Source organism: Pseudochaenichthys georgianus, chromosome 15 (genome assembly GCF_902827115.2).
Source record: "Pseudochaenichthys georgianus chromosome 15, fPseGeo1.2, whole genome shotgun sequence".
NCBI lineage: Eukaryota > Metazoa > Chordata > Actinopteri > Perciformes > Channichthyidae > Pseudochaenichthys > Pseudochaenichthys georgianus.
In genome coordinates, this window is record NC_047517.1 from 12,901,036 (window position 1) to 12,925,472 (window position 24,437).

At 41.5% G+C, this 24,437-nt stretch overlaps 1 protein-coding gene across 1 annotated transcript in view; it reads left to right on the forward strand.

The window, feature by feature from the left end:
- LOC117459754 (tRNA (32-2'-O)-methyltransferase regulator THADA-like) overlaps positions 1 to 24,437 on the forward strand; it is a 141,955-nt gene that overhangs the window by 38,100 nt on the left and 79,418 nt on the right. The window contains exons 27-29 of the mRNA XM_034100852.2: positions 1,810 to 1,901; positions 8,231 to 8,320; positions 18,758 to 18,889. Of these exons, the coding sequence (XP_033956743.1) occupies positions 1,810 to 1,901; positions 8,231 to 8,320; positions 18,758 to 18,889 (314 nt within the window). The remainder of the gene's footprint in view (positions 1 to 1,809; positions 1,902 to 8,230; positions 8,321 to 18,757; positions 18,890 to 24,437) is intronic.

The following is a 24,437-nucleotide window of genomic DNA, read 5'->3' on the forward strand; positions in this document are numbered from 1 at the left end:
TGATTCAAGAGATGTTCTCATTGACTTTTGAAGAGGATCTGTACCAAAGAGATATGTTCAAAAGTCTCTATTTATAGAACACAATATCAAGGCTCTAAAGCCCCACAATACTTCATTCGTTATGGTGTTTGAACACATATTTAACCTTTAAGAGATATAAGCCCATATTGCGATCTCTATAACGTTTCATAATTGTCTTTTTATAAGAGTAATGTTGAATTACTGCCAATAAAAAAACCCTGCATTTCCGTGATATGCTTCTACATTATAAGGTCTTTCAGGTTACAAACAAGGGACTGTTTTGAAGAATTGAAATGGTATCAGTACTAGGGCTGTGCATCTTCACTGGTCTCACGATTCGATTCGATTACGATTATCCTGTCAACGATTCGATTCGGTTCGATATCCCGGTGCATCACGATGCATCACGATTCATACCAATGCGTTGCATCCTCAATTTTCTATATTACTGCACATGGCTTATTTTTCATCAATGCATACATGCAGTAAATACATATGAACTCTCTTTTTATTATTTAGAAAGTGCTTCAGAAATCAATAACATAAATGTCTTGACATTAATTTATAAACCATTATAAATGAATTGTATAGGTCTAGCCTCCGTGTGTGAAGTTGTTCCATCCTCAAAAACAAAAAGCTAATGCTTCTGCAGTCTAGCTGCAGCTTCTAGCCACGGTCTTCTGTTAAGAAAGGACACTGAATGTCTTGAATGAGGCATCACACACAGGACGTGAGTCTGAACACAGCAGACAACAGGAGGATTTACAACAGCATATAACAACAAAAATAGTGCATGTGGGTGCACACTCACATTCTCTGTTTTACTGTTGCATAAATCCCATGCATGTATGAGATTAAGTTAGCTTCATTATATCTCAGTGATTAAGTGAATAATAAAGTTTCTTTCGGGTCACTGTCAGCCTGTCGCTCATTATTTTCAGGGAGGGGGCGGGGCTTGGAGGAACGGAGAGGAGACGGTGATCGCGGAAGCTTTTTTCCTCCTGCCTTCACAAACTTTACACACGTATATATCGTCTGCAAATTGCTAGAGGACATTCATACTTTGCAATCCAAGACTTAATTAAATCCACCAAAAACCTGACATGATTGTAACGCGATTATTTTTGAAAAACATAAATCCCTGTCTGTGTCTCTGAGCCGCAGCGACATGCACGGAGTGATTCAGAGCGGGTCCTTCTGCTGTGGGTTCTGGACTGGTGTTCTTGTGTTGGTGGATAAAGCAGACTGCTCCGTGTTCGGTGTTGCTGTGCCGCTGTCACGTATGTTCCCTGATCTCTGCGCCACCGACCGATTTGATATTAAAGTAACAGAAAAAACGTTATAGTAAAGCCGAGGCCGGAAAATCAGGAAGCAACGTTACTACTCTATAACCGATTATCTTCCATCACTGCATCGAGACCGAATCGTCCACGTCCGCATCGCAATGCATCGTAAAAACGATTATTTTCAACACCCCTAATCAGTACACTGAATTAGCAGAGCATTTATTTTCTTCAATTAAAGTCCAGTAAGAATTAAAGTCAACAACAACAAGTCTACTTGTTCTGCAGGGAGAAGTCATATGACACAATGCAAATACATACAATTAAGACATACTAAAAAAACAGATAAAGACACACAAAAAAAGTGGAATTTAAATGTCACGATCCACCATTTAACGCCGCTCCTTGTTTATAGAGAAGGGGCTTAGACTGGATGCACTTAGCCATACACTCTCTCTTCCTGTCTCATATCCTCCCTGGACTTTTCCCCTTGTGTGTTCCCCAGGTGAGGAACTCCTCCACTCTGCTCTTCAGCACTCTGATCACGAGGATCTTCGGAGTGAAGAAGGGGAAGGACGAGCACTCGAAAAAGAACAGGTCTGCTGCTTCTCCCTCTCTCAAACCGCTCCACCGTTACAATGGGATTCTCCCCATGAATACAAACTACATCAGCCAGTGGTTATCAGACATGTATTTGCAACAAAGGTCAAATAGGCAAAATGAATAGTTCTTAGCAACAAGAAATTATGATTTGGCTCTTATGAAACATGTGAAATACCTTGAGGTGATTCCACTTGTATACAGTGTAGTGTAACTTGTGTCAAAGATGAAGTTACTTTAGTTCTTTGAATGGTGCATTTCAGACCAGTGCTATAAATAATCATTAACACACAAGAGGAAATGAAATGGACAAACAGAAAGGTAGACTGTTCACAGAAGAGATATACGGTTGTTAAAATGGACTTTGTAAACACAGTTGATGTTGCAGAAGTATAATATTCACATTTTAAACGACCTCTGGAAAGACTGGTTAAAGTTTGGTCAGCAAGTCATCTCGAACTGTAAATGAAACTGTCATGTCTTGTCGTTTTAAGAAATCAAATAGTTTAGAAACGCAAGACTGCATAGCAAAAGATGTACACAAATGATATATTTGTGTTTGCATCAAAACAAAACAAAAGCAACCGTAAATCATTTGAAGCCATGGTAACACAAAGTCATGCATTCAAATGGTGTTGTTTGACCACTGGGGGACGCTGTTGTAACACCACTCAAAGCCACTGCTCATGAGTGTCTGTGGAGCTGATCTTCTCCTCGCTGCTGTAACAACAAAAAGGGAGGGACATCTGAGTCACAGGGCAACTTTGAGAAACAACAATAGTTGTGCAAATGAGGTTTAAGTGTAGAGGGTTATGAGCTGTTGAGGGTTGTTTGACAAATGTGGTTTGTGTTTTAGAAATGTCCAACAGCAAACAGTTTGACCATTTTATTTTTACAAAAACATGTTTGCTGCCAGGAGCTCAAGAAATCCTAAATGTTGTTAAAAATGTTACATTTTTCCAACATTACTGTGCATTACCAAATAACTGATATTAAAAGTCTCTGACATACTCCTTTTTCCTTCTTCTAGTGAGCATATGTTTGCATGCTTATACGCAGATGGTGAACATAGTAAACGTTCTATGTTCCTAACACTCGTATGTTAGCATGCTGACGTTGACATTCAGCTGGTTTGAGAAAGAGACACACTCTCAGAGATGCATACATGTTAGGGGGCAAGTTCAGACCATCTAGAAATGTAATGAATGCTATACAAAAAAACATCAAATTGGTGGTCATTTGTTAAGATGAACCTTTATATATACAGTCTATGAGATTAACACACTGAAGAACAATTTTGAGTTATTAAAAAACTGAATGGAAAAAATTCCATTTGCTTTGTCGAGGGAACTAGAGATGTGCTGACTTTCAGATTTGCCTACAAAAACATCCTGCAAGCAGCACTCTATTTGGACATGTGAAGATGCAACGGCCCTGTGCACCTGAACGTATAGTAAATACATCAGACAGGTTCCATCTCGTATCCAGCAGCAAGCATAATGTACATGTACTATGATAGTTGCAATGAGGTCTATATCGAGCTCAGAGGCGAGTTGTTGAGCAACAGATCATCCTCGGTGAAGTTTCACACGACTCAGACCCTTTTCCAGGAAGTGGTCTGGTTCCCTTTGTTGTGTTTCTATTGGCTGCTGAAGGCCTCTGAATCCTCCTAACCAAGCCAAGGCTGCTGCTGCTGTTTATCTTGTCTGTTTTCACTTGTGTTTTCAGTCTGCTGTGTTTCCCTTTGTCCTGCTGTCACTTATTTCCACTCTTCTTGCCTGCTCCTCTCTTCATTGTAACATTGGCACGGTGCGTGAGCTCTGATAAGCAGAGAAAGGCTTTGCAACAGTGCCCTTGTAGCACGCTTGTTGTCATGGCAGTACGTGTTATTGTTTCGACCTGGAACACAGAAGTGTGCGTGCAGGAGCCACAAAGCTGCAACTCATTCTTAATCGTGGACGTCCGTCTTTTCCTTCGGTTGTAATTCTGGTTTCTGCCATTACCACGATGTTACGGTTGTGATGTCCAGCAGCGGAAAACGCTTTGTGACAGCTGGTCCACTTTGATACATGGCCGTGTGTTCATAAGAAGCCTTTTTGGAGCATGAGTAGTTCCCCTGTGCACTGACTAGTTGCTTTGCAGCAGTTTGTGCATCTGGGAAGTCTGGCTGTCTGTGGGAAATGCAGCTGTGTCAGAGTTACATGGTTCCAGGCATATTGTTTGCTGTTGGATTATCGTTCCACTCAGCTCACACTCCTCCGCTGCATCGCGGTGCATCCATGTTGATCTGATATCGTCTATGAGATACATGTAATGGATTGCTCTCTGCATTCCGACCTCCAAGCTGTATCTACCTCCTGCTCCAACTCCTCGCTTTGTGCTGTCGTGCAAACATCTCCATATTTACATGACCTTGGTGTTTTGAATACAAATAGAATGGGAAAGCTACACTCTCAGAACTTATAACGATTGCATTAAGAAGTCTAAATCGAGGCTAACATAATGAAATCCAAGTGGAGTGTTGGGCTCTCCCGTTCTTCTTCTTATTAACTTAAGCAATCGTACCAATACAGCACTCTTTAGAAGTCCTACAGGAAGTCAAAGTGGTATCATCAAACGGTGGTGATAAAGGAACACATGTTTAAGTAGAGCAAAGGGATGTCTGTCTTTGATAAATCAATATATACATTAATAACATCTTTATACGATGAATCATGAGCTATTTTTAACCCCACCTTACTTTAGGGTTAGTAGTTTGGTTCATAATTGAAATTGGGCTAACAGTACACAGCACATTAAGAGTGTGTTCTGCTTTTGGACTCTTATTTATTGTGAAATATTGGATTGCTGTACCTCTTTGCTGTCTTGAAGTGATTTAAAACCATCTGAGACGGGTGGAATGTATTACCTTCATTATTATATGTTCGGATTCTGAAAGAAACTGCACCCTAATCTCCAACACACTTGTTGTGCCTAATACAGCCACAGCTGTGAGCCCACACCCAGGAGCAGGCCTTTCCCCTCTGCTCTGTCCTGCTCTGTGACCCTCACCCCTTTTACCCCCATCTAATCTGCTCCAACACGACCTCTGACCTTTGTCCTCCAGGCAGCAGAGTCTCATAGAGAGAGCAGAGGAGGGGGGGTGGGGTGGGGCACACACAATGTTGTGTCCTGTATTTGTTCCCATACAGTATGCAGTGTAAATCTGCAGGTATCCAGTGGTGGGATGTCATTTACTGAAGTATTGCACAATTTTGAGGTACTTTAACTAAGTATTTTCATTTTATGCTACTTCATTCTTCTGCTCCCCTACAATATAGAAGCCAATATTGTACTTTTTACTCCACTACTTTTATCTGACAGCTTTAGTTACTTTACATAATGAGATTATTAGCTAGTGCAAAATATAAATCAACAAATAAATACATAATTATTTAAAATGATAGGCTGAAATATCTAGCATTAATACATCAATAATCATTATCCAATAAGTTCAGACATATAATTCCAAAATGGGCGTGTACACTTAAGTACATTTTGGTACTTTAGTCAATTTTTTATTTATTATGTGGATGGAAAATATGACTTAATTTTTTTTATTAAAACACCTACATTCACACATAGAGCCTACATTTAAAGATAATAATATAAGAAACTGCCTGAATAATTATTAAACCCTCAAGAAAATATGAATGCACGACTTGGAACAAAGTATTTTAACAAATGTAGTATTGAGTACTTCTTCCACTGCTGCAGTTATCCCCACACTCTTATCAGTGTGTGAATCTGTGTGTCGGGTCACAGGAGGTGAGTGTGTCGGGTCCAGCTTGAACCAATACCCATGACCCACTTTACTACCAAGACTGTGTGTGTGTGTGTGTGTGTGTGTGTGTGTGTGTGTGTGTGTGTGTGTGTGTGTGTGTGTGTGTGTGTGTGTGTGTGTGTGTGTGTGTGTGTGTGTGTGTGTGTGTGTGTGTGTGTGTGTGTGTGTGTGTGTGTGTGTGTGTGTGTGTGTGTGTGTGTGTGTGTGTGTGTGTGTGTGTGGCCTAGCATTACTATACTTGTGGGGACCTAAATCTGTTTACAGGCACGTGTGGGGACTCGCCTCCCTTATGGGGACAACATGGAGGTCCCCATAAGGGGAATCATTAATTTTAGGGTAAATAATTGGTTAGGGTTAGGCATGTGTTGGTTATGGTTAAGGTTAGGATAAGTCTCCATGAAATGCATGTAAGTCAATGTAATGTCCTCTGAAGTGATGTATACAATGTGAGTGTGCACGCTCCCGGCCTGAGATCATGTGCTCAGCAGACCAGAGCTCTTCCCTTTAGCAACGGCTGGATTTAGACGTGCAGAGTTAAATAAAAACATTTTATTGGCCCTGAGGCTGAATGGCGGTTGCCGCAGTGAGGCCGCCAGCGTTAAATATAAAGTTTGTCATTTTATCTACAGTTGTGTGAGAGAATACCTACATAAGCACATGTGATGGTAACACACGGTGTAGTGTGTGTACATACACACACAGTTTGTCTCTGGCTGTATTTCAGGGTAAGCAAACATAAAGGCTGGATGTGTTTAGGCACAAGAAAATGCCTTATCAGCAGTCTCTCCATCCACCCCCCCTCTGCTGCCTCTCCTTATGTCGCTTTTTTTGGACAGAGAGTATTCGAAACATATGAATTCAATCACAACTAATGAGGTAATTGAATGAACTGCGATTGAAGTTGGATCAGCCACCAGTACTCCTGATTCATGACGGCAATTGAAGCTGCAGAGAAGTGTTGCTTTTTTATACAGTGGACTTCTGGCTGTGTTCGAATACTATGCCTGTTTTAATTACAATATATATGACTTTATTGTCATATGCAAAATATCTACAATATAATAGTTAATGAAAATCTTAAATCCCATTCTCCTCCAACAGTGCAACATACAATAAAGTAAAAACATAAAACAAATAAGGAAGTCAAATTATAGAAGTGCAATACAAAACATGACAACACTACAAATTACACTTTCCATGATATAAGCCCTCCGGCTCCCCATTTCAAACCTGACTCCATTTATCTTGTCATTATCAATTTTCAAAATCAGGATGAATAATTATTGTGTTATGATGTTAAGCGTTTGTCCCATCTTGACTCCTACTATGCCCCTTTTCACTGGTCTTAGCCAAACTGCCCTGGACCATGTTTGACGAGTAAACATTATTTATTTTCTTTAGACTTGCTGCATTGGAGGCCAATACAGTTCAGTATTGAGCTGAACATGCCTCACTATGTAATCTCTTACATAGTGAGGCACTTTGTGTGATTGTTCTGTGCATCAAGATGTCAGTAAATATCCTTAAAGGTGACATGTCATGCTTTTCCGGTTATTACCCGTGCCCTTGTGTGTTATGAAGGTTTTTATGCATGTAAATGGTGTGCAGAGTCAAAACCCTCAAAGTACACCCTGTAGCGAGTACAACTCTAACACAGAAAATACCTCCCCAAAACGCCTCGTTGGAGATACGTCACTGTCCATTTGATTCTTCCGGGTACATCATGATGTCATGTCGTCCCCGGAACGAAATGGACCAATCCGTGGAGCCGTTACGTTACGTCCGCGGAGCCGTGACGTTAAGCCCCCGCTGATTGGTCCAAATTGACCAATCCACGGACTTCCTCACACACTCAGTGCAGGCAGCTCTGCTGATCTCTCCTCCCTGGCTGCAGGCTGATAACAGACAGTTGGGATCGCGGCAAAATTCTCTCTGCAGACCCATTCTCACAGCATTTATCAACCTTTTTCTTACTCAATATCAAGCCACACTTATTGCTTTTACTTCGGCTGTGACTTTGTGTGTGCTCAGGGTGAGTTTGGCTGTGTTTCGCTGTGTATCGCTAAGCAAGGAAATCACACCTCCACGGAGCTTAGCACGATTCACAACGTCCCGACTGGTCCCGACCAATCGGAGCACACTGGGCTCACAGGGGGGGGGGGCAAGAGCTGCAACGAGCCGTTTAGTGGAGAGAGTGAATACTGCTGAATACACATACTTTACAGAGATGCTGTATGAGAAACCAATGTGAGTTTGGAAACTTGCACAGTATAAATCTATTCTAGTAGACCTCAACAATGGAATTATGATCAGTGGAAATGGCCATGACATGGGACCTTTAATATATTATATTTCACCTTACAACAGCTACTATAGTGGGAGTTCTACAAGCCTTAAAAACAGAGCTTCTGGACTTTAATGGTGAGAATCCTTGTTTTTGAAAGTATACATATATAATGGCTCTTCTATTATTACTGTTTAACAAATGTATATTTCCCTTCAGGATGACGGGCCGGGAGTTCTTCACTCGTTTTCCCGCTCTCTATCCCTTCCTGCTGACCCAGCTGGAGGCGGCTGCCGGCACGGTGGAGAGGTGAGGTGGTCCTCCTCTTTAATCCACACACACATGCAGCCCCTTGCTATGGCTTTTCACACTCCCCTGATCCCATTATATCTTTCATTTGACTTACCCTTAAGCCATACTCGGAAGCTTTCTTTTTGTTTTCTTAAGCTGATTAAGCAGCGATGTTTTTTTCTTGTTGGACTAACAAGTGGGTGCAACTTTTCCATCAGTCTTAATCAGTGTTGTGCTAGTTACTGAAAACCAGTAACTAGTTACCATTACTAGTTACTTCATTTTAAAAGTAACTCAGTTACTTTACTGATTACTTACACCAAAAAGTAATGCGTTACTGTGAAAAGTAACGTTTTAGTTACTTAAAAAAAGGGCTCCCATTATATTAATGCCCTTATAGCCTTCATTTCAGTACTGGTATTGCATTGAAGAATAATACAATCTGTTGATCAACTTGACATGCATTATATGCAATCTGGATAGCATCGATATTAGCTGGCTTTACATTTTTGTATATTCTTTCTCCAGGTAGTTGGAAAAAGTGTTCCGTCCCATATGCCGTGTGCCGCCCGGACATGCTATCATGCTAACTAGCTCCCTGAAAGCGGGTGACTCCACTGTAGCAATAGCCTGCATGTGTTCTACAACATACCGTGCAATGGCTCTATCGACTTTCCCCTGGCTAGCAGTCCCTTGGTTAAAATCCAGCCGCTGTTGCTTAGGTGCAGGTGGAGGTGCAGGTGGAGTGGCGTCGGCTGAGTCTCTGTGGTCTTAGCTACTAGCTTCGTCCCAGCATGTTGTTTCTGCAGATGTTTTAAGAGATTTGAATGACTGGTTTGGGCAGTAGATAGGCTCTTTGACCCGCCAGGACACAACTTACATTTAACTAAAACGTTCTTTTCTTTGTGCTCGACAAAAGTGAAATAGTGAGAATATCTCCAGGTGGAGAAACTCGACTTGAGCTCCGCCGCCGCCATGATAGTCTTGTTAGTAAACAACACAAACACGCCCACAGCCCGTCTCCGCATGTGACACAGGAAGTATTTAAGTACATTTACTCAAGTACTGTACTTAAGTACAGTTCTCATCTCTGTTCGTCTGGCTGTTGACTATATAAAAAACTAACGCAGTAACGGAGTAACGCACCATGTAGTAACGGTAACTGAGTTACTGAATTTAAAAAGTAATGCGTTAGAGTACTAGTTACTGCCAAAAATAACGGCGTTACAGTAACGTTAGTCCCAACACATGGTCTTAATGCTAGATTATGGAAACATGAACTATGAACTCTTAAGCTATTTTCTCTAATCAAGCAATATTGCCCTAGATTAGGTTCTTGTGTGGGCTTCTCTTTCTCAAGATATCATTGGCACACCAAGACTTTACAACCAAATAAAGTAAATGTCTTGTCGAGATTTAGTCTTTGCAGTGGGGAGGTTCATTGGCCTTATCTTTGTCAGCCCGAACTCCCTCTTTAAAAGCATCGCAGCCTTCCAACAGCTCCCCAGACGGCCTTATCTTAATATGGATCCAATTAATTGACCAGCTCTTTCACAATTCCCCTAACTCCATTCCAACCCTTGTTAAAACATTCGCAAATTTCCCACGGAACCAGATCCCGGTTGTCTGACCTCCCACATCAGCCACCCAAACGCAGCGACCGCACCATGAAGCAATACCCAGCAGGACACGGACAGAGCTGCTGTTAGTGGTTTCAGAGTCCTATGGAGTGCATTTTCAACATAGGTCACAATTCACGAAAGATGACAGAACTGAGATCATGAACCAGAAAGAGGACTAAGTGTAGACATCATTATTCATCATATACTATGTAATCCATCTTTCCTCCACCAATGTTCTCCCCAAACAAATACATGTCGGTTAAGAATAACATCTTGTGTTTAGAGATAGCATTAAAACCCAAACGGCAACAAAAGTTCCCAAAAGACGCCGGTTATGTTCATGATACTTGTACACACATACACTACGTACTTTTAAGTGAATTACTCAGTTTGAAGTTCTTTGTGCAAGATGATAATGAGGAAGCAATTCACTAAAGTAACACAAGAATGGTCACATACATTTTCTTGACATAAAACCATTCGATTGTTTTTACTTGAGACCCTTTTCTCCCTGGACAAAATGAGCTCGCCAACACCCACGCACATTGGTTTCTCTCTTCAATAATAAAGGTTAAAGACAGTCATTTCCAGACAAGTATATACAATGGTCAAAGGTATTTATTAGCTCCAGCTCAATGAACATTAATGGAAACATGACAGGTGGACACAGTCATAAATATATAAATGAGATCTGGACAAAGTTATTTATGCACAAAACATGCAATTAATATTCTCTTATCAAAGCCACCAGGCTCCATTCAAAGAACCAGTAATACAACCTTTACAAGCTCAACAGGAGCACAACTCTAGTTTTAAAGAAACTGTTATATGCTTAACTTTGTAGCCACCAGACTATGACAGACTATGACAGAAAGTCATTTTACTGGCAATAATAATGCCATACCTGAGCATTGCAATATATGATAACTCTCCTAATTCTTTGTAAATTTAAGTGGCAAAAGATCCAACATCTCCTTCCTATGTTTCAACCAGTATAAGTTCTGATTGGTCTTCTTCTTGGCTTTTGGTAACTTGACCAAACTCCTTTCTGTGGCCACGAGGAGAAGTCCTCCAATCACACCGTGTTAACTTGTACAAGGGTAGACATTAACAGCCCGTCCACACAGCGGCGTGCGTTGACGCTTGCCGGCGGGCGTGTCTGACACTCGACCAACAACCAATCACATGAATCTCCCGCCCCAGACATACAAGCACGCGGTTTGATTGGCTAGAGTTTGTACTGGCATATGATTCGATTAGCTGACGCCTCCGTCGAGGCGTCAAAAGTTGAACATTGCTCAACATTTGAAGCGAGCAACGCCAGCAACGCTCCACGTCGCTTCCCAAAATGCAGTTCGGCTAAAAGTGACGTCACCCCATTCAAAGTGAATGGGCAGAAGCGTTGGAAGCTTCAACGCACGCCGCTGTGTAACCACTGGCCCGGAGCATTCGTCCACCAAAAAAAAAAAATCGACTAATAATGAAGAAAATGAACACATTTGTTGCAATAGTAGCCTAATTTATGCACTAACTACAACATTTGAATCATCAGTTCTTCCTCATTTTCCTCAATTGTTCATATTTGGTTTATTAAAATAATGATATTGTGGTCATTGTTAAAAAATGTCTGCTATTATTATGAGTATTATTATCTGTATAATGCGCTTTCTGCCTTCCTGTCATTAGGAGTTAGACATGTAATGGCTATGGATTAGATTAGAACCTTCATTATCCTAAACTGCTGGGACATTTCCCTAAAGCCAATACCTTTATATTGTCTACTCTTCACTTACTTGTCAGCATAGGTCGGCATTGATGTACAGAGCCGACAGAAGGCCTTGTTTATATTGGCATCATATTGAGAGGTGCAGTGACGCGTCCTGAAACCAGGAAGTAAGCTGCGTGTTCCCTCCACAGAAAGCAATGGGATTTCTCCACAGGGTTTTGGAAAATAGCTGGAAATAAGGTCTGTGGAAAACAAACCTGTTTGATAAATGCACGTTTTGTTCAGCCGGATAATCTCCACATGTCTACCCTACTTTTATAATTTTCGAAACATAAATCTAATCGATAGATTATAAAAGGGTTTTAGGACGCGGCACTGCACCACTAGAAGCCAACTCCATCGATCAAGCTGGCTGAAACCTTCTCTCCCTCTTCTTCTCATGATCCCTGTCACTCTCCTTTAACTCCTCCGGTGACTTTCTTTTATGTGAAGATTGTTTTTTGCCCGGCGCTTGGCTGGTTACCGCTGGTATTAAAAACATTTTAGCGAATGGTTAAGTGGCGCGATAGTCTGTGGTGAAGGAGCGCGCTCCCGCTCACGGGAGCCTGCTCGCGCTGCGCTCTGCAGCAAACAGCTGTTTGCTTTTCACCAACAACGACAACCGACTCACGGAACGCTGTGTTGTAGCGTTAATAAACGAAACAATTTAACTAAGTTGCTAGTCAAAATACCAATACCACAGGAAACTTTTTTTGAAAGCAATATTTTTAGTGGCCCGAGCGGGCAAGTGGAAAGTACGTTATGCTGGCCCGGGGTGTCTAAACAGTGCTTCCGGGCCAGCGGGCCATTTATAATGTCGAGCCCTGTAGTATATCCACCTGCTTCTATATTTGGCTGCTATTTCCAAACACCAAATGAAGAAGTAACCTCAATATGCTGCATCTCCTAGCATAGCGCTAAGGAGACTTTCCCTTTAGTATATTCCCAATGGTTTTACGTCAGTGTAGCACGTAAACCTGATTTATATCTGAAACTATTTCAGGTCAGTCCCCACATTTTAAAGTGATGGGCAGTGATTTGTTGAACTACTGCCACTGCTTTTACTTCCAAATAAAACAGTTTTCAAATCATACTCCAAGTACTTTCCCCTAATTTTCTAAACAAAACTGCTGATTTATCTGTCTAAAGCTTTAGTTTACTTTGGAACTTCTTTTGAGTCTCTGCTACTGTGTCCTGTTATTTACGTTCCAAACGAAGAATAAAGCCACCTAAGGTCAGTGTTCTGTTTCCACTCTCTTTAAAAGAAGTCAAACAAAAATAACCATTCATCAAACACCCGGGTACTAGAGATGATTGAGGACTTTAGGGAGAGAGGGCAGACATTAATAGAAGAGCTCAGATAAATTAAGACTCTCTCTCTCACGTAACATCAATGTCCCTGCCTCCAGCTGTATCCCAACAAGGCATAATATGTTTGCAATACTCCTCTCTATCCAACCCCCACCACAGCTCTGACATCACATCCTGTCTGTGACCCTAAACAAATTAGACCACTTACTAATTGTCCTGCTATTATCGTTCCCATCTTGCCGATCCATGTCAGTCCCAGCGGATGGTTGTGTGTGTGTGTGTGTGTGTGTGTGTGTGTGTGTGTGTGTGTGTGTGTGTGTGTGTGTGTGTGTGTGTGTGTGTGTGTGTGTGTGTGTGTGTGTGTGTGTGTGTGTGTGTGTGTGTGTGTGTGTGTGTGTGTGTGTGTGTGTGTGTGTGTGTGTGTGTGTGTGTGTGTGTGTGTGTGTGTGTGTGTGTGTGTGTGTGTGTGTGTGTGTATGAAGTAATGAAAAGCACAAGTTGTTTTTGCAGGGGGTGCGTTGTTCTGTCTTTTTCTATGAGATCCTCATGACTAATGACAGAGCCCAGAGGACATATCGCTCTGCTGACACACACACACACACACACACACACACACACACACACACACACACACACACACACACACACACACACACACACACACACACACACACACACACACACACACACACACACACACACACACACACACACACACACACACACTCACTCGTAAAAGCAGACCTTCCATACTTGCAGACCTGCAAAACTGCAGGCGCTTCCTTCAATGTAAACATAAAACATAGTTTCCACATGATGTTCCGCTGTTTTAAGCAAGCAGCAATCTTTGGTTATATAAAGTAAAGCCATTGCGGAGGGGCCTCAAACCTGCTTTCTTCCTAATGGCCAGCAGGGGTGACTACTTGTTGCCGTCTGCGAGAAAATGATCCTACTTCTCACTTGATTTATTACCTCGGTAAACATTAGCTAGTTTAAATTATTCTCCATTACATATACACAAGCATGAATTTCCTGTTATATACAGTAAGTAAAGCCAGTGCAGAACATGCTTTCTTTCAAATGGCCAGCAGACCCACCAGTTGCGAAAGGAAGTGTGATTGTATAGAAGTCTATGAGAAAATGAACCTACTTATAACTTCATTTATTACCTTAGTAAACATTATCGTGTTTCATGTTTTCTTCAATACAGCATGACATTCTTTTGGGCGGGGCTACCTTATGATTGACAGCTGGCTACCACAGTGTCCCGTTGTGGTGTTGTCTGTGTTTCCATCCTAAAGATGAACACTTCTACAGTACAGTACAAATAATTGCAACATTTTGGTAGCACTAAAATGTCCCGTTTGGTTATACTTGCACCCTCGTCATTTAAAAAACAAAATGGAAACAGCCAATGTACAAAACGGAAAGCTCCAAATCCGTAATCCATGAATCATTTACTGGCATCACAGGACTAGGTCTGCTTCTTATGTACCATTTTCGATTATAAAATAATAAAGAAGAAGAAGATATACTTTATTAATCCCTTACAGGGATATTTCTTTCCCCACTTGTGTTTACACACATTACACACACAGGGGAGGATATACATGCACACACGCAACCACATGCAGATAGGAGAGGTGGCAGAGCAGAGAGGCTGCCAGGTACCCGGCGCCAAGGAAGCAGTTTCGAGGTTAGGTGCCTTGCTCAAGGGCAACTCGGCAGTGGCCTTGGAGGTGAACTGGCACCTCTCCAGGTACCAGCTCACTCCATTTTTGTCCGATCGGGACGTGACCCTACGGTTCCAAGACCAAGTCCCTACAGACTGAGCCACTGCCACCCACAGTCTTAAAGTAATGCACACTATTGTATATTCATGTGCTCCTTCTCTGGATATGGCCGTTTCCAATTCAAAATCTGATTGTATCACGCTGCAGTATGCACTTCTTGATTCCAAACGGCTATTGAACAGTAAGAAAACCAAAGCAAGTCAGCGTCCTCTTGCCTTTCCATTGACACACTTGATGGCGTCTCTGTTGAGTTTGTCGATACCTACACATATCGTGGCTTTTGGTTGGACAGTAATCTGAACTTCAAACACCATATTGAAGTTCTAACAAAGAAATTGAAATTCACTCTTGGCTTCCTTTTCAGACTTAAATGTTGTTTTTCAACTTCATCCCGTAAAAGGTTGGTCTCTGGCTTATTCCTGTCCCACCTGGACTACGGTGATACCATTTATAGATTTGCCTGTCCCACTGTTTTGGCCAAACTTGACCCACTCTACCATGCTGCACTGCGTTATATATCAAATGCACCCTATAGGACTCATCATTGCAAACTGGATGGTCCTCAATGGTTTTTATTAATGTATAAAGCCATTTTAGGTAAGCTTCCACTGTATATATATATATACAGTGGGGCAAAAAAGCATTTAGTCAGCCACCAATTGTGCAAGTTCTCCCACTTAAAAAGATGAGAGGCCTGTCATTTTCATCCTAGGTACACTTCAACTATGAGAGGCAGAATGGGGGGAAAGAATCCAGGAAATCACATTGTAGGATTTTTAATGAATTAATTGGTAAATAAGTATTTGGTCACCTACAAACAAACAAGATTTCTGGCTCTCACAGACCTGCAACTTCTTCTTTAAGAGCCTTCTTTGTCTTCCACTTGTTAACTGTATTAATGGCACCTGTTTGAACTCGTTATCAGTATAATATACACCTGTCCACAACCTCAAACAGTCACATTCCAAACTCCACTATGGGCAAGACCAAAGAGCTGTCAAAGGACACCAGAAACAAAATTGTAGACCTGCACCAGGCTGGGAAGACTGAATCTGCAATAGGTAAGCAGCTTGGTGTAAAGAAATCAACTGGGAGCAATTATTAGAAAATGGAAGACATACAAGACCACTGATAATCTCCCTCGATCTGGGGCTCCACGCAAGATCTCACCCTGTGGGGTCAAAATGATCACAAGAACGGTGAGCAGAAATCCCAGAACCACACGGGGGGACCGAGTCAATGACCTGCAGAGAGCTGGGACCAAAGTAACAAAGGCTACCATCAGTAACACACTACGCCGCCAGGGACTCAAATCCTGCAGTGCCAGATGTGTCCCCCTGCTTAAGCCAGTACATGTCCAGGCCCGTCTGAAGTTTTCTAGAGAGCATTTCGATGATCCAGAAGAGGATTGGGAGAATGTCATATGGTCAGATGAAACCAAAATAGAACTTTTTGGTAAAAACTCAACTAGACGTGTTTGGAGGAGAAAGAATGCTGAGTGGCATCCAAAGAACCTACTGTGAAACATGGGGGTGGAAACATCATGCTTTGGGGCTGTTTTTCTGCAAAGGGACCAGGACGACTGATCCGTGTAAATGCAAGAATGAATGGGGCCATGTATCGTGAGATTTTGAGTGACAACCTCCTTCCATCAGCAAGGGCATTGAAGATGAAACGTGGCTGGGTCTTTCAGCATGACAATGATCCCAAACACACCGCCCGGGCAACGAAGGAGTGGCTTCGTAAGAAGCATTTCAAGGTCCTGGAGTGGCCTAGCCAGTCTCCAGATCTCAACCCCATAGAAAATCTTTGGAGGGAGTTGAAAGTCCGTGTTGCCCAGCGACAGCCCCAAAACATCACTGCTCTAGAGGAGATCTGCATGAAGGAATGGGCCAAAATACCAGCAACAGTGTGTGAAAACCTTGTGAAGACTTACAGAAAACGTTTGACCTCTGTCATTGGCAACAAAGGGTATATAACAAAGTATTGAGATTAACTTGTTATTGACCAAATACTTATTTTCCACCATAATTTGCAAATAAATTCTTTAAAAATCAGACAATGTGATTTTCTGGATTTTTTTTTTTTTCCTCATTCTGTCTCTCATAGTTGAGGTATACCTAGGATGAAAATTACAGGCCTCTCTCATCCTTTTAAGTGGGAGAACTTGCAGAATTGGTGGCTGACTAAATACTTTTTTGCCCCACTGTATGTGCCAGATTTGCTCCAGTTTGTGACTCTTACAACCTCAGAACCAGTGCCTGGATACGGTTCCAGGTATCTGCTGTGCGACTGAGGCTGGGAAAAGGAGTCTTTTTTATTATGGTCCTTGGTCTTGGAATGACCTTCAATCACGCCTCAAACTGACGGCACTTGTCTCAATAGCATGTTTTAAATTGAAGTTGTCTGAAGTCCTTACCACTAGCTGCTCTTGCAGTAGTAAGTAGTGTACCTTTCTTACTGTCCTAATGTGCACAATGTAGTGACTGCTTTTTCGTCTTTTGTTTTCTTAGGTATGTTCTCTGTATTTTATATGTTTGTGTTATGTGTTATATGTAACGTTGCTGCCTTCTTGGAAAGGTCAGCATTGCAAATGAGATTTTATCTCAATGCTTTTTTTATCTGGTTAAACAAAGGTTCAATAAATAATATGCTGTTAATTTGATTTTTTTTTTAAGATAACCAAGATAAAGTAAACAATCTTACTCCAGGATAATAAAACTCACTGAACCTTTGGGGAGTTGATTCCGCTTTGTTTATCCCACAAACAGCTGGACTGTTAAACCAGAACAAGAAGGAAAAGAACTGTTCTGAGGGCAAAGCATGGCCCTTCTCCATTTTAGATACTTGATATTCAAACAGTAATTTTCCTTACTTTGTAGTGTAATTGGACTTCTTGTCTGTTTCTCAATCTTCCTCCCTTCTTGCTTCACTGCGAGTGTTTCAGAGTGAAACTGTGAAACCGCTGGCAGACACTGACAGTTTCCATTCTGACTCAGTTGGCAGGGATGAGATTTGGATGGAGGAAAAAGAGGGAAGTATAAAAGCTCAGCTCAGGGACTGATGAGGAGATAACTTTATTATAATGTGGGTGGTTTAGGGGAATTTCTCCCTGTTCTATGTGGGATTGAAACGTTGAATGTATGTGATCCCTATGGAAAATACACTCTCTTTCAATCTGAGAATTAATCCAAACACGTTTCTCTTCCCAGTTGTTTATAACAGCTATTTCTTTGTTTATCTAAATATCACATACTATACAATTTGTCAAATATCAGATGAATGTATCTGAGCAAATTTACTCAAGTGATGTAATCAAATACTAATCCAAGTAACTTCTAATTAACTTGAATATTTTTCTTTAAATGCTACTTTGAAATAAACTAAAATCTGTATAATAAGCCAATGCTGACATATAGAGATGGCAAACCATCTTAAAAATGATATTATATTCCTCATCTGCCAGGAACGATGAACTCTCCATAGCTGAGGGTACTTGTCAGTATTGAGATTTAGCATTAGCATAGTGGACGTTTGGATGGTGTGCAGTTTTTGGATGCAAGCAATTCCACTATCAATCAACACATATATTGTAATGCTGTGTCACCCACTGCCAGTTTCAAGTTAACAAGCTAACAAACAACATAAACAAATGGAGGCATACTACACCTAACAATCTCAAATGTTTGCTAGTTGATGGTTTTGGTATTCAACATACTCCTCTCGGAATCAAACATGTATGGCTGGATCTCTCCCATGTATCCTTAAATGGAGAAAAAGGACCAGATGCTAAACCACATTTTTCCAGATCTGCGTTAGCTTTACGCTGACATCTATATGTTTTGTATTTTATCAAGTCTCACCTCGCCTCTATCTATAACTGCAGGTTTTGCACCCCGCTCTTTTAAGGTCATATTAATGTTGCACTCAGAAACCCTGACTGTGTGTGTTTGTGTGTGTTTAGTGACAGCGGTCAGGTGAAGCTTCACCCCAGTCTGTTCCTGCTGCTGCTGGTGCTCAGCCGACTCTACCCCTCTCCCATGGATGGATCTTCTTCACCTCTGGGACTCGCTCCGTTCATGCCCTTCATCATCAGGTCCGTGCTACACGCGCGCACACACACACACACACACACACACACACACACACACACACACACACACACACACACACACACACACACACACACACACACACACACACACACACACACACACACACACACACACACACACACACACACACACACACACACACACAGTGTTTCAGTCAGGAAGAAAAGCAATGTGGAGCGGCACCTCACCAATTCATAAGGAGTTTAACCGTGACACATTTCAAAATCCCGTTTGTGTCCCCCCACTTTACAAATAGGCTTATGTTTATTATTATTTTTTAACGCAAGCGGTCATCGCCACGGAGGAGCACACAGCCTCTGTGAGCAAGCGAGACAGAGAGGGAGAGCGAAAGAGCTAAGTTTAAATGATTTGTTTAAATTATTTGTTATTGGTTGTGATCATATTCTAAAGATGTTTGGATTATTGAAAAGTATACAGCTCCCTTTCATCTGAGTGTTGACAGCTGTATCCATAAATTCATGTTGTGCTCAAAGTGCACCAGATTGATGCATTTAACTTCAACATGTAAAAACAATGTTTACCCCTTCCCGGGGTTGTATGCCCCCGGACCCCCCTAGAGGAGGTGAGGTCCACCCCCAAATAAAGCAGGTTAAAATAATTAAGTTTAATACATTTTGTTTTAGTAAACACTGAAAACGGGTCCCACAGACCCAAACAGCACACAAAGGTTAAAGGTAAGCATATCATAATGTTAAAATGTGCTAAATATATACACTGCAAAAAACTAAAAAAAGAGGAGTAAAAGTAGCTCATGACTTGTTTTATTTTTTGAAAGTAGCCCTCTCCCTAAAAAAGGTTGGAGACCCCTGTAATAGAACGATACATGGGACAATTTTAAGCTTGGCCGACCATTTGATTGGAGCGATGAGGAACAGGTGGGGCTGGAAAAGGCCCACCTGCTCAAAGTGGGGGATGACAGAACAAGTTTGAGAACCACTGGGTTAGCTTAACTCTCCATAACTGTTATTGTATGTTTCAAACATAAAGAACTATTAATCATTGTGTCACTCATCATGTCACTGGCTGTTGGACCGTCGTGTGTGTTCACGGTAGACATGCAGATGATTTCTGACATGGGTCGATTTGATCATCAATGTAATTGTAGAAAAACCAAGTGTTAGTTATTGTGTCTTTTTAGCTAAACAACTAGGGTGCTCTGATCCCCCTTTTCAAAAAGGGGGATCAGAGGCTGTGTGCCAATTACAGAGGCATCACACTACTCAGCCTTATTTGTATTAAAATCATTTCATAACCTGTAGTTTATTCACACCTGAAGGTTAGCATTAGTATTTCATATTCCGTAGCTGTAACCTAGACATATTCAAGTGATTTTAAAATTAGTTCTACTAAAAAACATACTTCCTCCGAAACTGACAAAAAGCCCACACTGTGACATGTTTAGCTCACGACTGCATATTGCCTTTGTTCTTCTCCTTTGGCGTGTTTATTAACGGATCAAAATAAAGCTCAATGCTCTTGGAGATAATGTGAGCAGTCCGATATGTGTCATGCATCCCTAACATCAACTCCTAGCTACCTGTGCAGCGACTCTTCTCCACGAGCAGCTGTATTACAATGAGTGTACAGCGCTCTCTCCAGCAGAGCTCACCTCCCTTGTGTAATCACTATCAACAAGAATAGTTGAACTCATAGAGGTTAGAAAGATACATTAGCGTGTGGAACACTCTTATCAAATCCAAGAGGGTCACGCACCTGCTCTCTCAGCCTTGAAAAACCTCTCAAACATTTCCCTGAACCACAACTACTCCTAAGTATAGAACAATCAGCAAGACAAAACACCTGCAGTCTAAACTCTCTAGGTGTGTGTGTTTGGTGCATCTTTGTGAACTTGTGTCTTACATCATTTCATTGCTGTTATTCACCTCACACTCACCCAAAGCAAAAACCCTGTCCATGAGGCCATAGAGGTAATTAGCTAAAACAATACGAAACATTTTGTCTGATTATAGGTATCTGCACACCAAGACAAACCACCAGAAAGTTGCTGTTTTGTTGCTTGTTCTGTCTCGTGTCTCAGCGGTTGATTAGATTGTAACCGTTTTATCGTAACTCCCCTTGCTTTTCACTGGGGAGTGAAGCTAACAGGCGAATGGGAAACTGTGGTGACAGCCTGCATTTTTGACTTTACCGAGATGGAGAGCGCTACAAATGTTATTAGTACAAGTTAATCTACTGCACCTGCAGATTGTGCCTCCTACATTTATCGTATTACTCTTTGATCTACTCTTTTTGACCTATTGCATTTCCATCAGCACACCTTGCCTTAAGTAACCATTTATCTTTATTGTTACCTTAAACTAATGGCGCTTTTCCACTGCAGGACCTAGCACGGCGTAGTACGGTATGGTTAGGCCTTGGTAGGCCAGGCTCACTTTATGCTGCGTTTCCATTACAGTTTAGTAATAGGGGTAGTAACTATAGTAACGCAGTGTAGGCGGAGCGATCGGCTCATCATCTTCACAAAAACAAAACATCAGCCGTTAGCTCTTAGCACTCAGAGCTCACAGCTCCTCATATCTGTTCAGAAACTAGACAAAAGTTAAACAAGTACAAACCACAGACTGTCTGTGTCATGGCGAATACAGTCGCTGGTTTATTTATGTCTGTAGGCCGTTGTTGTGAGTGTGGACGGAGCATATAACGTTAGTTTAGCCTGATCGATCCGATCTCCATTCACAAAACACACATTTTAAAATGGTTTTTCGCCTGCCGTCTTGTCTGCAGACCGGTATCAGTATGTAGTTACTTCGGCATCATTTTGAAACGTGTATTACAATTACATCACGGTAAAATATGTTCATCGTGTTGTAGTTGTAGCCCCCTTGCCAGCCATTCTCTCTGACCATTCAGCAGTTGAGAGTGTTTACGTCACTAGTTTAGCATATTCAGCCCGGTTGTTGGCCCGGTAAGAACCTCGATTTTGGAAGGCCAGAAAATCTGAGCCGGATCTACCCCAGTGGAAAAGCAAAAAAAAGTGGCCCGGGTTTGGCCCGGCCCGCTTAAACCGTGCTACACGCTGCAGTGGAAAAGCGCCATAAGTCCTTCATCTCAACAGCTCTGAAATATGAATTAAAGTATTTCCGAGTTGGTCTGCTATTTCAAAAACTTAAATTGTAAAACCTATAAGTGCTTTGTATATGAATGAAACCATGGTAGTCTAAACGGTGAGGCGAAAACACTTTCCCACAGCTGATTATATTTTGTGGATGGAAATTAATAACTGGGAACGATAATCTCAAGGTTAATTTATTGTCATTGTACAACAAAACAGTTACAAAATGAGATACAGTAGCCCTCCACTATGATACATAAGAAAACAAAAAGAAACATATTTTATGGTGGAGTGTGGAGGATATCACACACATGCAGCATTTTTGTAGCTAATGTTGATGATTTACCGCACATGTTGCGCTCTCTCGGTGAACCCGGGCTCTCAGGTGAACCCTAACCCTCTCAAAAGATATCAGCGAAAACACCCTTCCCAAAAATATAAAATATATAGCTCTATGTGTCCAGACAAGTTTTCACATGGTGAAATATTACCGCTTATCAAAGGATATGCTTTACTTTCTTTAGGTTCAAGTAAGGCTATGATGATAAGAGTTATTACAGCTGAGGAGGGTGGAGTGTGTGTTTGTGTCACTGAGTGTGTGTTTGGAGGAGATGAGGGTGAGGTTAAGACCTTGAGGTAGGAATGCTCTGTTGACGGTTTAGATAGCGGCACTTGTGGGTATTTGTTCATCCGTGTTGTCTGCTGCTCCATCACAGCTGACTGAACTTATTAGATTCAGCTCCTTAGCTGTTTATACACAATGATTGTTTCTCAAGAGGTTTTCATCCACTCGAGCAGCAATGCTCTAGGGATTGTGTTATCAGCCGTGGTCCAGACTCAACAACTACTTGATGTATTTCCATGATATTTTACAGAACTTCCTGGAACCCAGAGAATAATAGGAGTAATGAACTTTGGGAATCTGTGCCACCCTGAGGTTGTGTTTTGGGATTTTGGGATATCTTAATATTAATGGGTACTACTGGGTTCATGCTCAACACCCCAGGATGAATTGTAGTAATTGTGACTTGAATAGATCTGCACCCTGTAAACACGGATTCTAGAGCTACTCTGAAGTTAATATGAGACTGTATGTCTGTATGTATGTTAGAATAATCAATAAGGTATGTTAAAAAAATTACAGTCTTTTTATCAGAAATTACTTCTCCATGTTACAATCCCAACAACTAGCTCGTCCAAGGAAAACAAGAGGAGATTTTTAAACAAAATATAACCGTAACTTTCGAGAAATCCACTTGAACAAACAAAGTCTGTTTGAATCTCAAGCATCAGATAAGCTTTGATATTTATTGTGGCAAGGTCTTTGGTTTTTTGTTCCCCATCAATCTAATGTGTGGATATTAGCAACTAAATCTGTATAAACCGTCCAATATATCCCAGTAGACCAGTGCTTCTCAAAGTGTGGTCCGCGGACAACTGGTGGTCCGTGAGCGCCCCCTAGTGGTCCGTGAGTATATTGGTACAATTTTACATTTTAAATTAATTAATAAATTAAAGTTTTACGCACTCTTGCGGGAATATCTCCGCAATGGAGCGTGCTTTAGTTTCACTTTCACTTGTATGATATAGCCCAGCGCAACACCTTCATCACACATGTTGCCACTTGTTTGTATCATTTTCAGGCGATTTGTAATCTGTTCTAGAAAAACGATGTGATTTTGGATATTTGTGGAGTTAGGTGGTCCGCAAGTGTTTTTTTATTGGTTAAGTGTCCTTGTTATGAAAAAGTTTGAGAAACACTGCAGTAGACAAGTAGACCAAGGCTAATACATCCATGTATATGATGCTACTTATTTGAAGTGTTTTATGCCTTAAAGGTGGGGTAGGTAATTTTGGAGAAACCAGCTCGAGTGCGCTATAATTTGAAAATACACAACCGGAAAAAATCTGCCACTTCCTTCAGACTTCCTTATAGAGCCCCTCCTCCAACACACACGCACGCGCACATGACCAATGAGGGCACGAGATAAGTTTGTGCACAGATGGAAGGCTGACAGGCAGGTAGGCCATCCAGTTATTTTAGCCGGGCCGACTAAAATGATTGGTCGTGCTTTTTACAGCGCCACGGCTTCCACAGATGCCTTTTTTTTATGTATTTATTGTCAAAACATTTCATATATTCATTGCTACCGGGACGTTAAGAGCATTCCATGGAATATAACAAAAAGTGTTTCTGAAATAAATTACATACCCCACCTTTAATGACGACTTGGGCTAGACAGCTCCACTGTCAGTGAGACACCACATGTTCATCCTGTTTGCCTTCATGCATGCTGGTCAGAAGGGGACACATGGAGAGTGAAGTGGGATAACAGAGGGGCTATAAACATGAACCATTTGCAATGTTTCCTCAAGAACCCGTAAACTCCTCCAAGTTACTGATGGACTCGTTCACCAGACTCTTTATTTGAAAT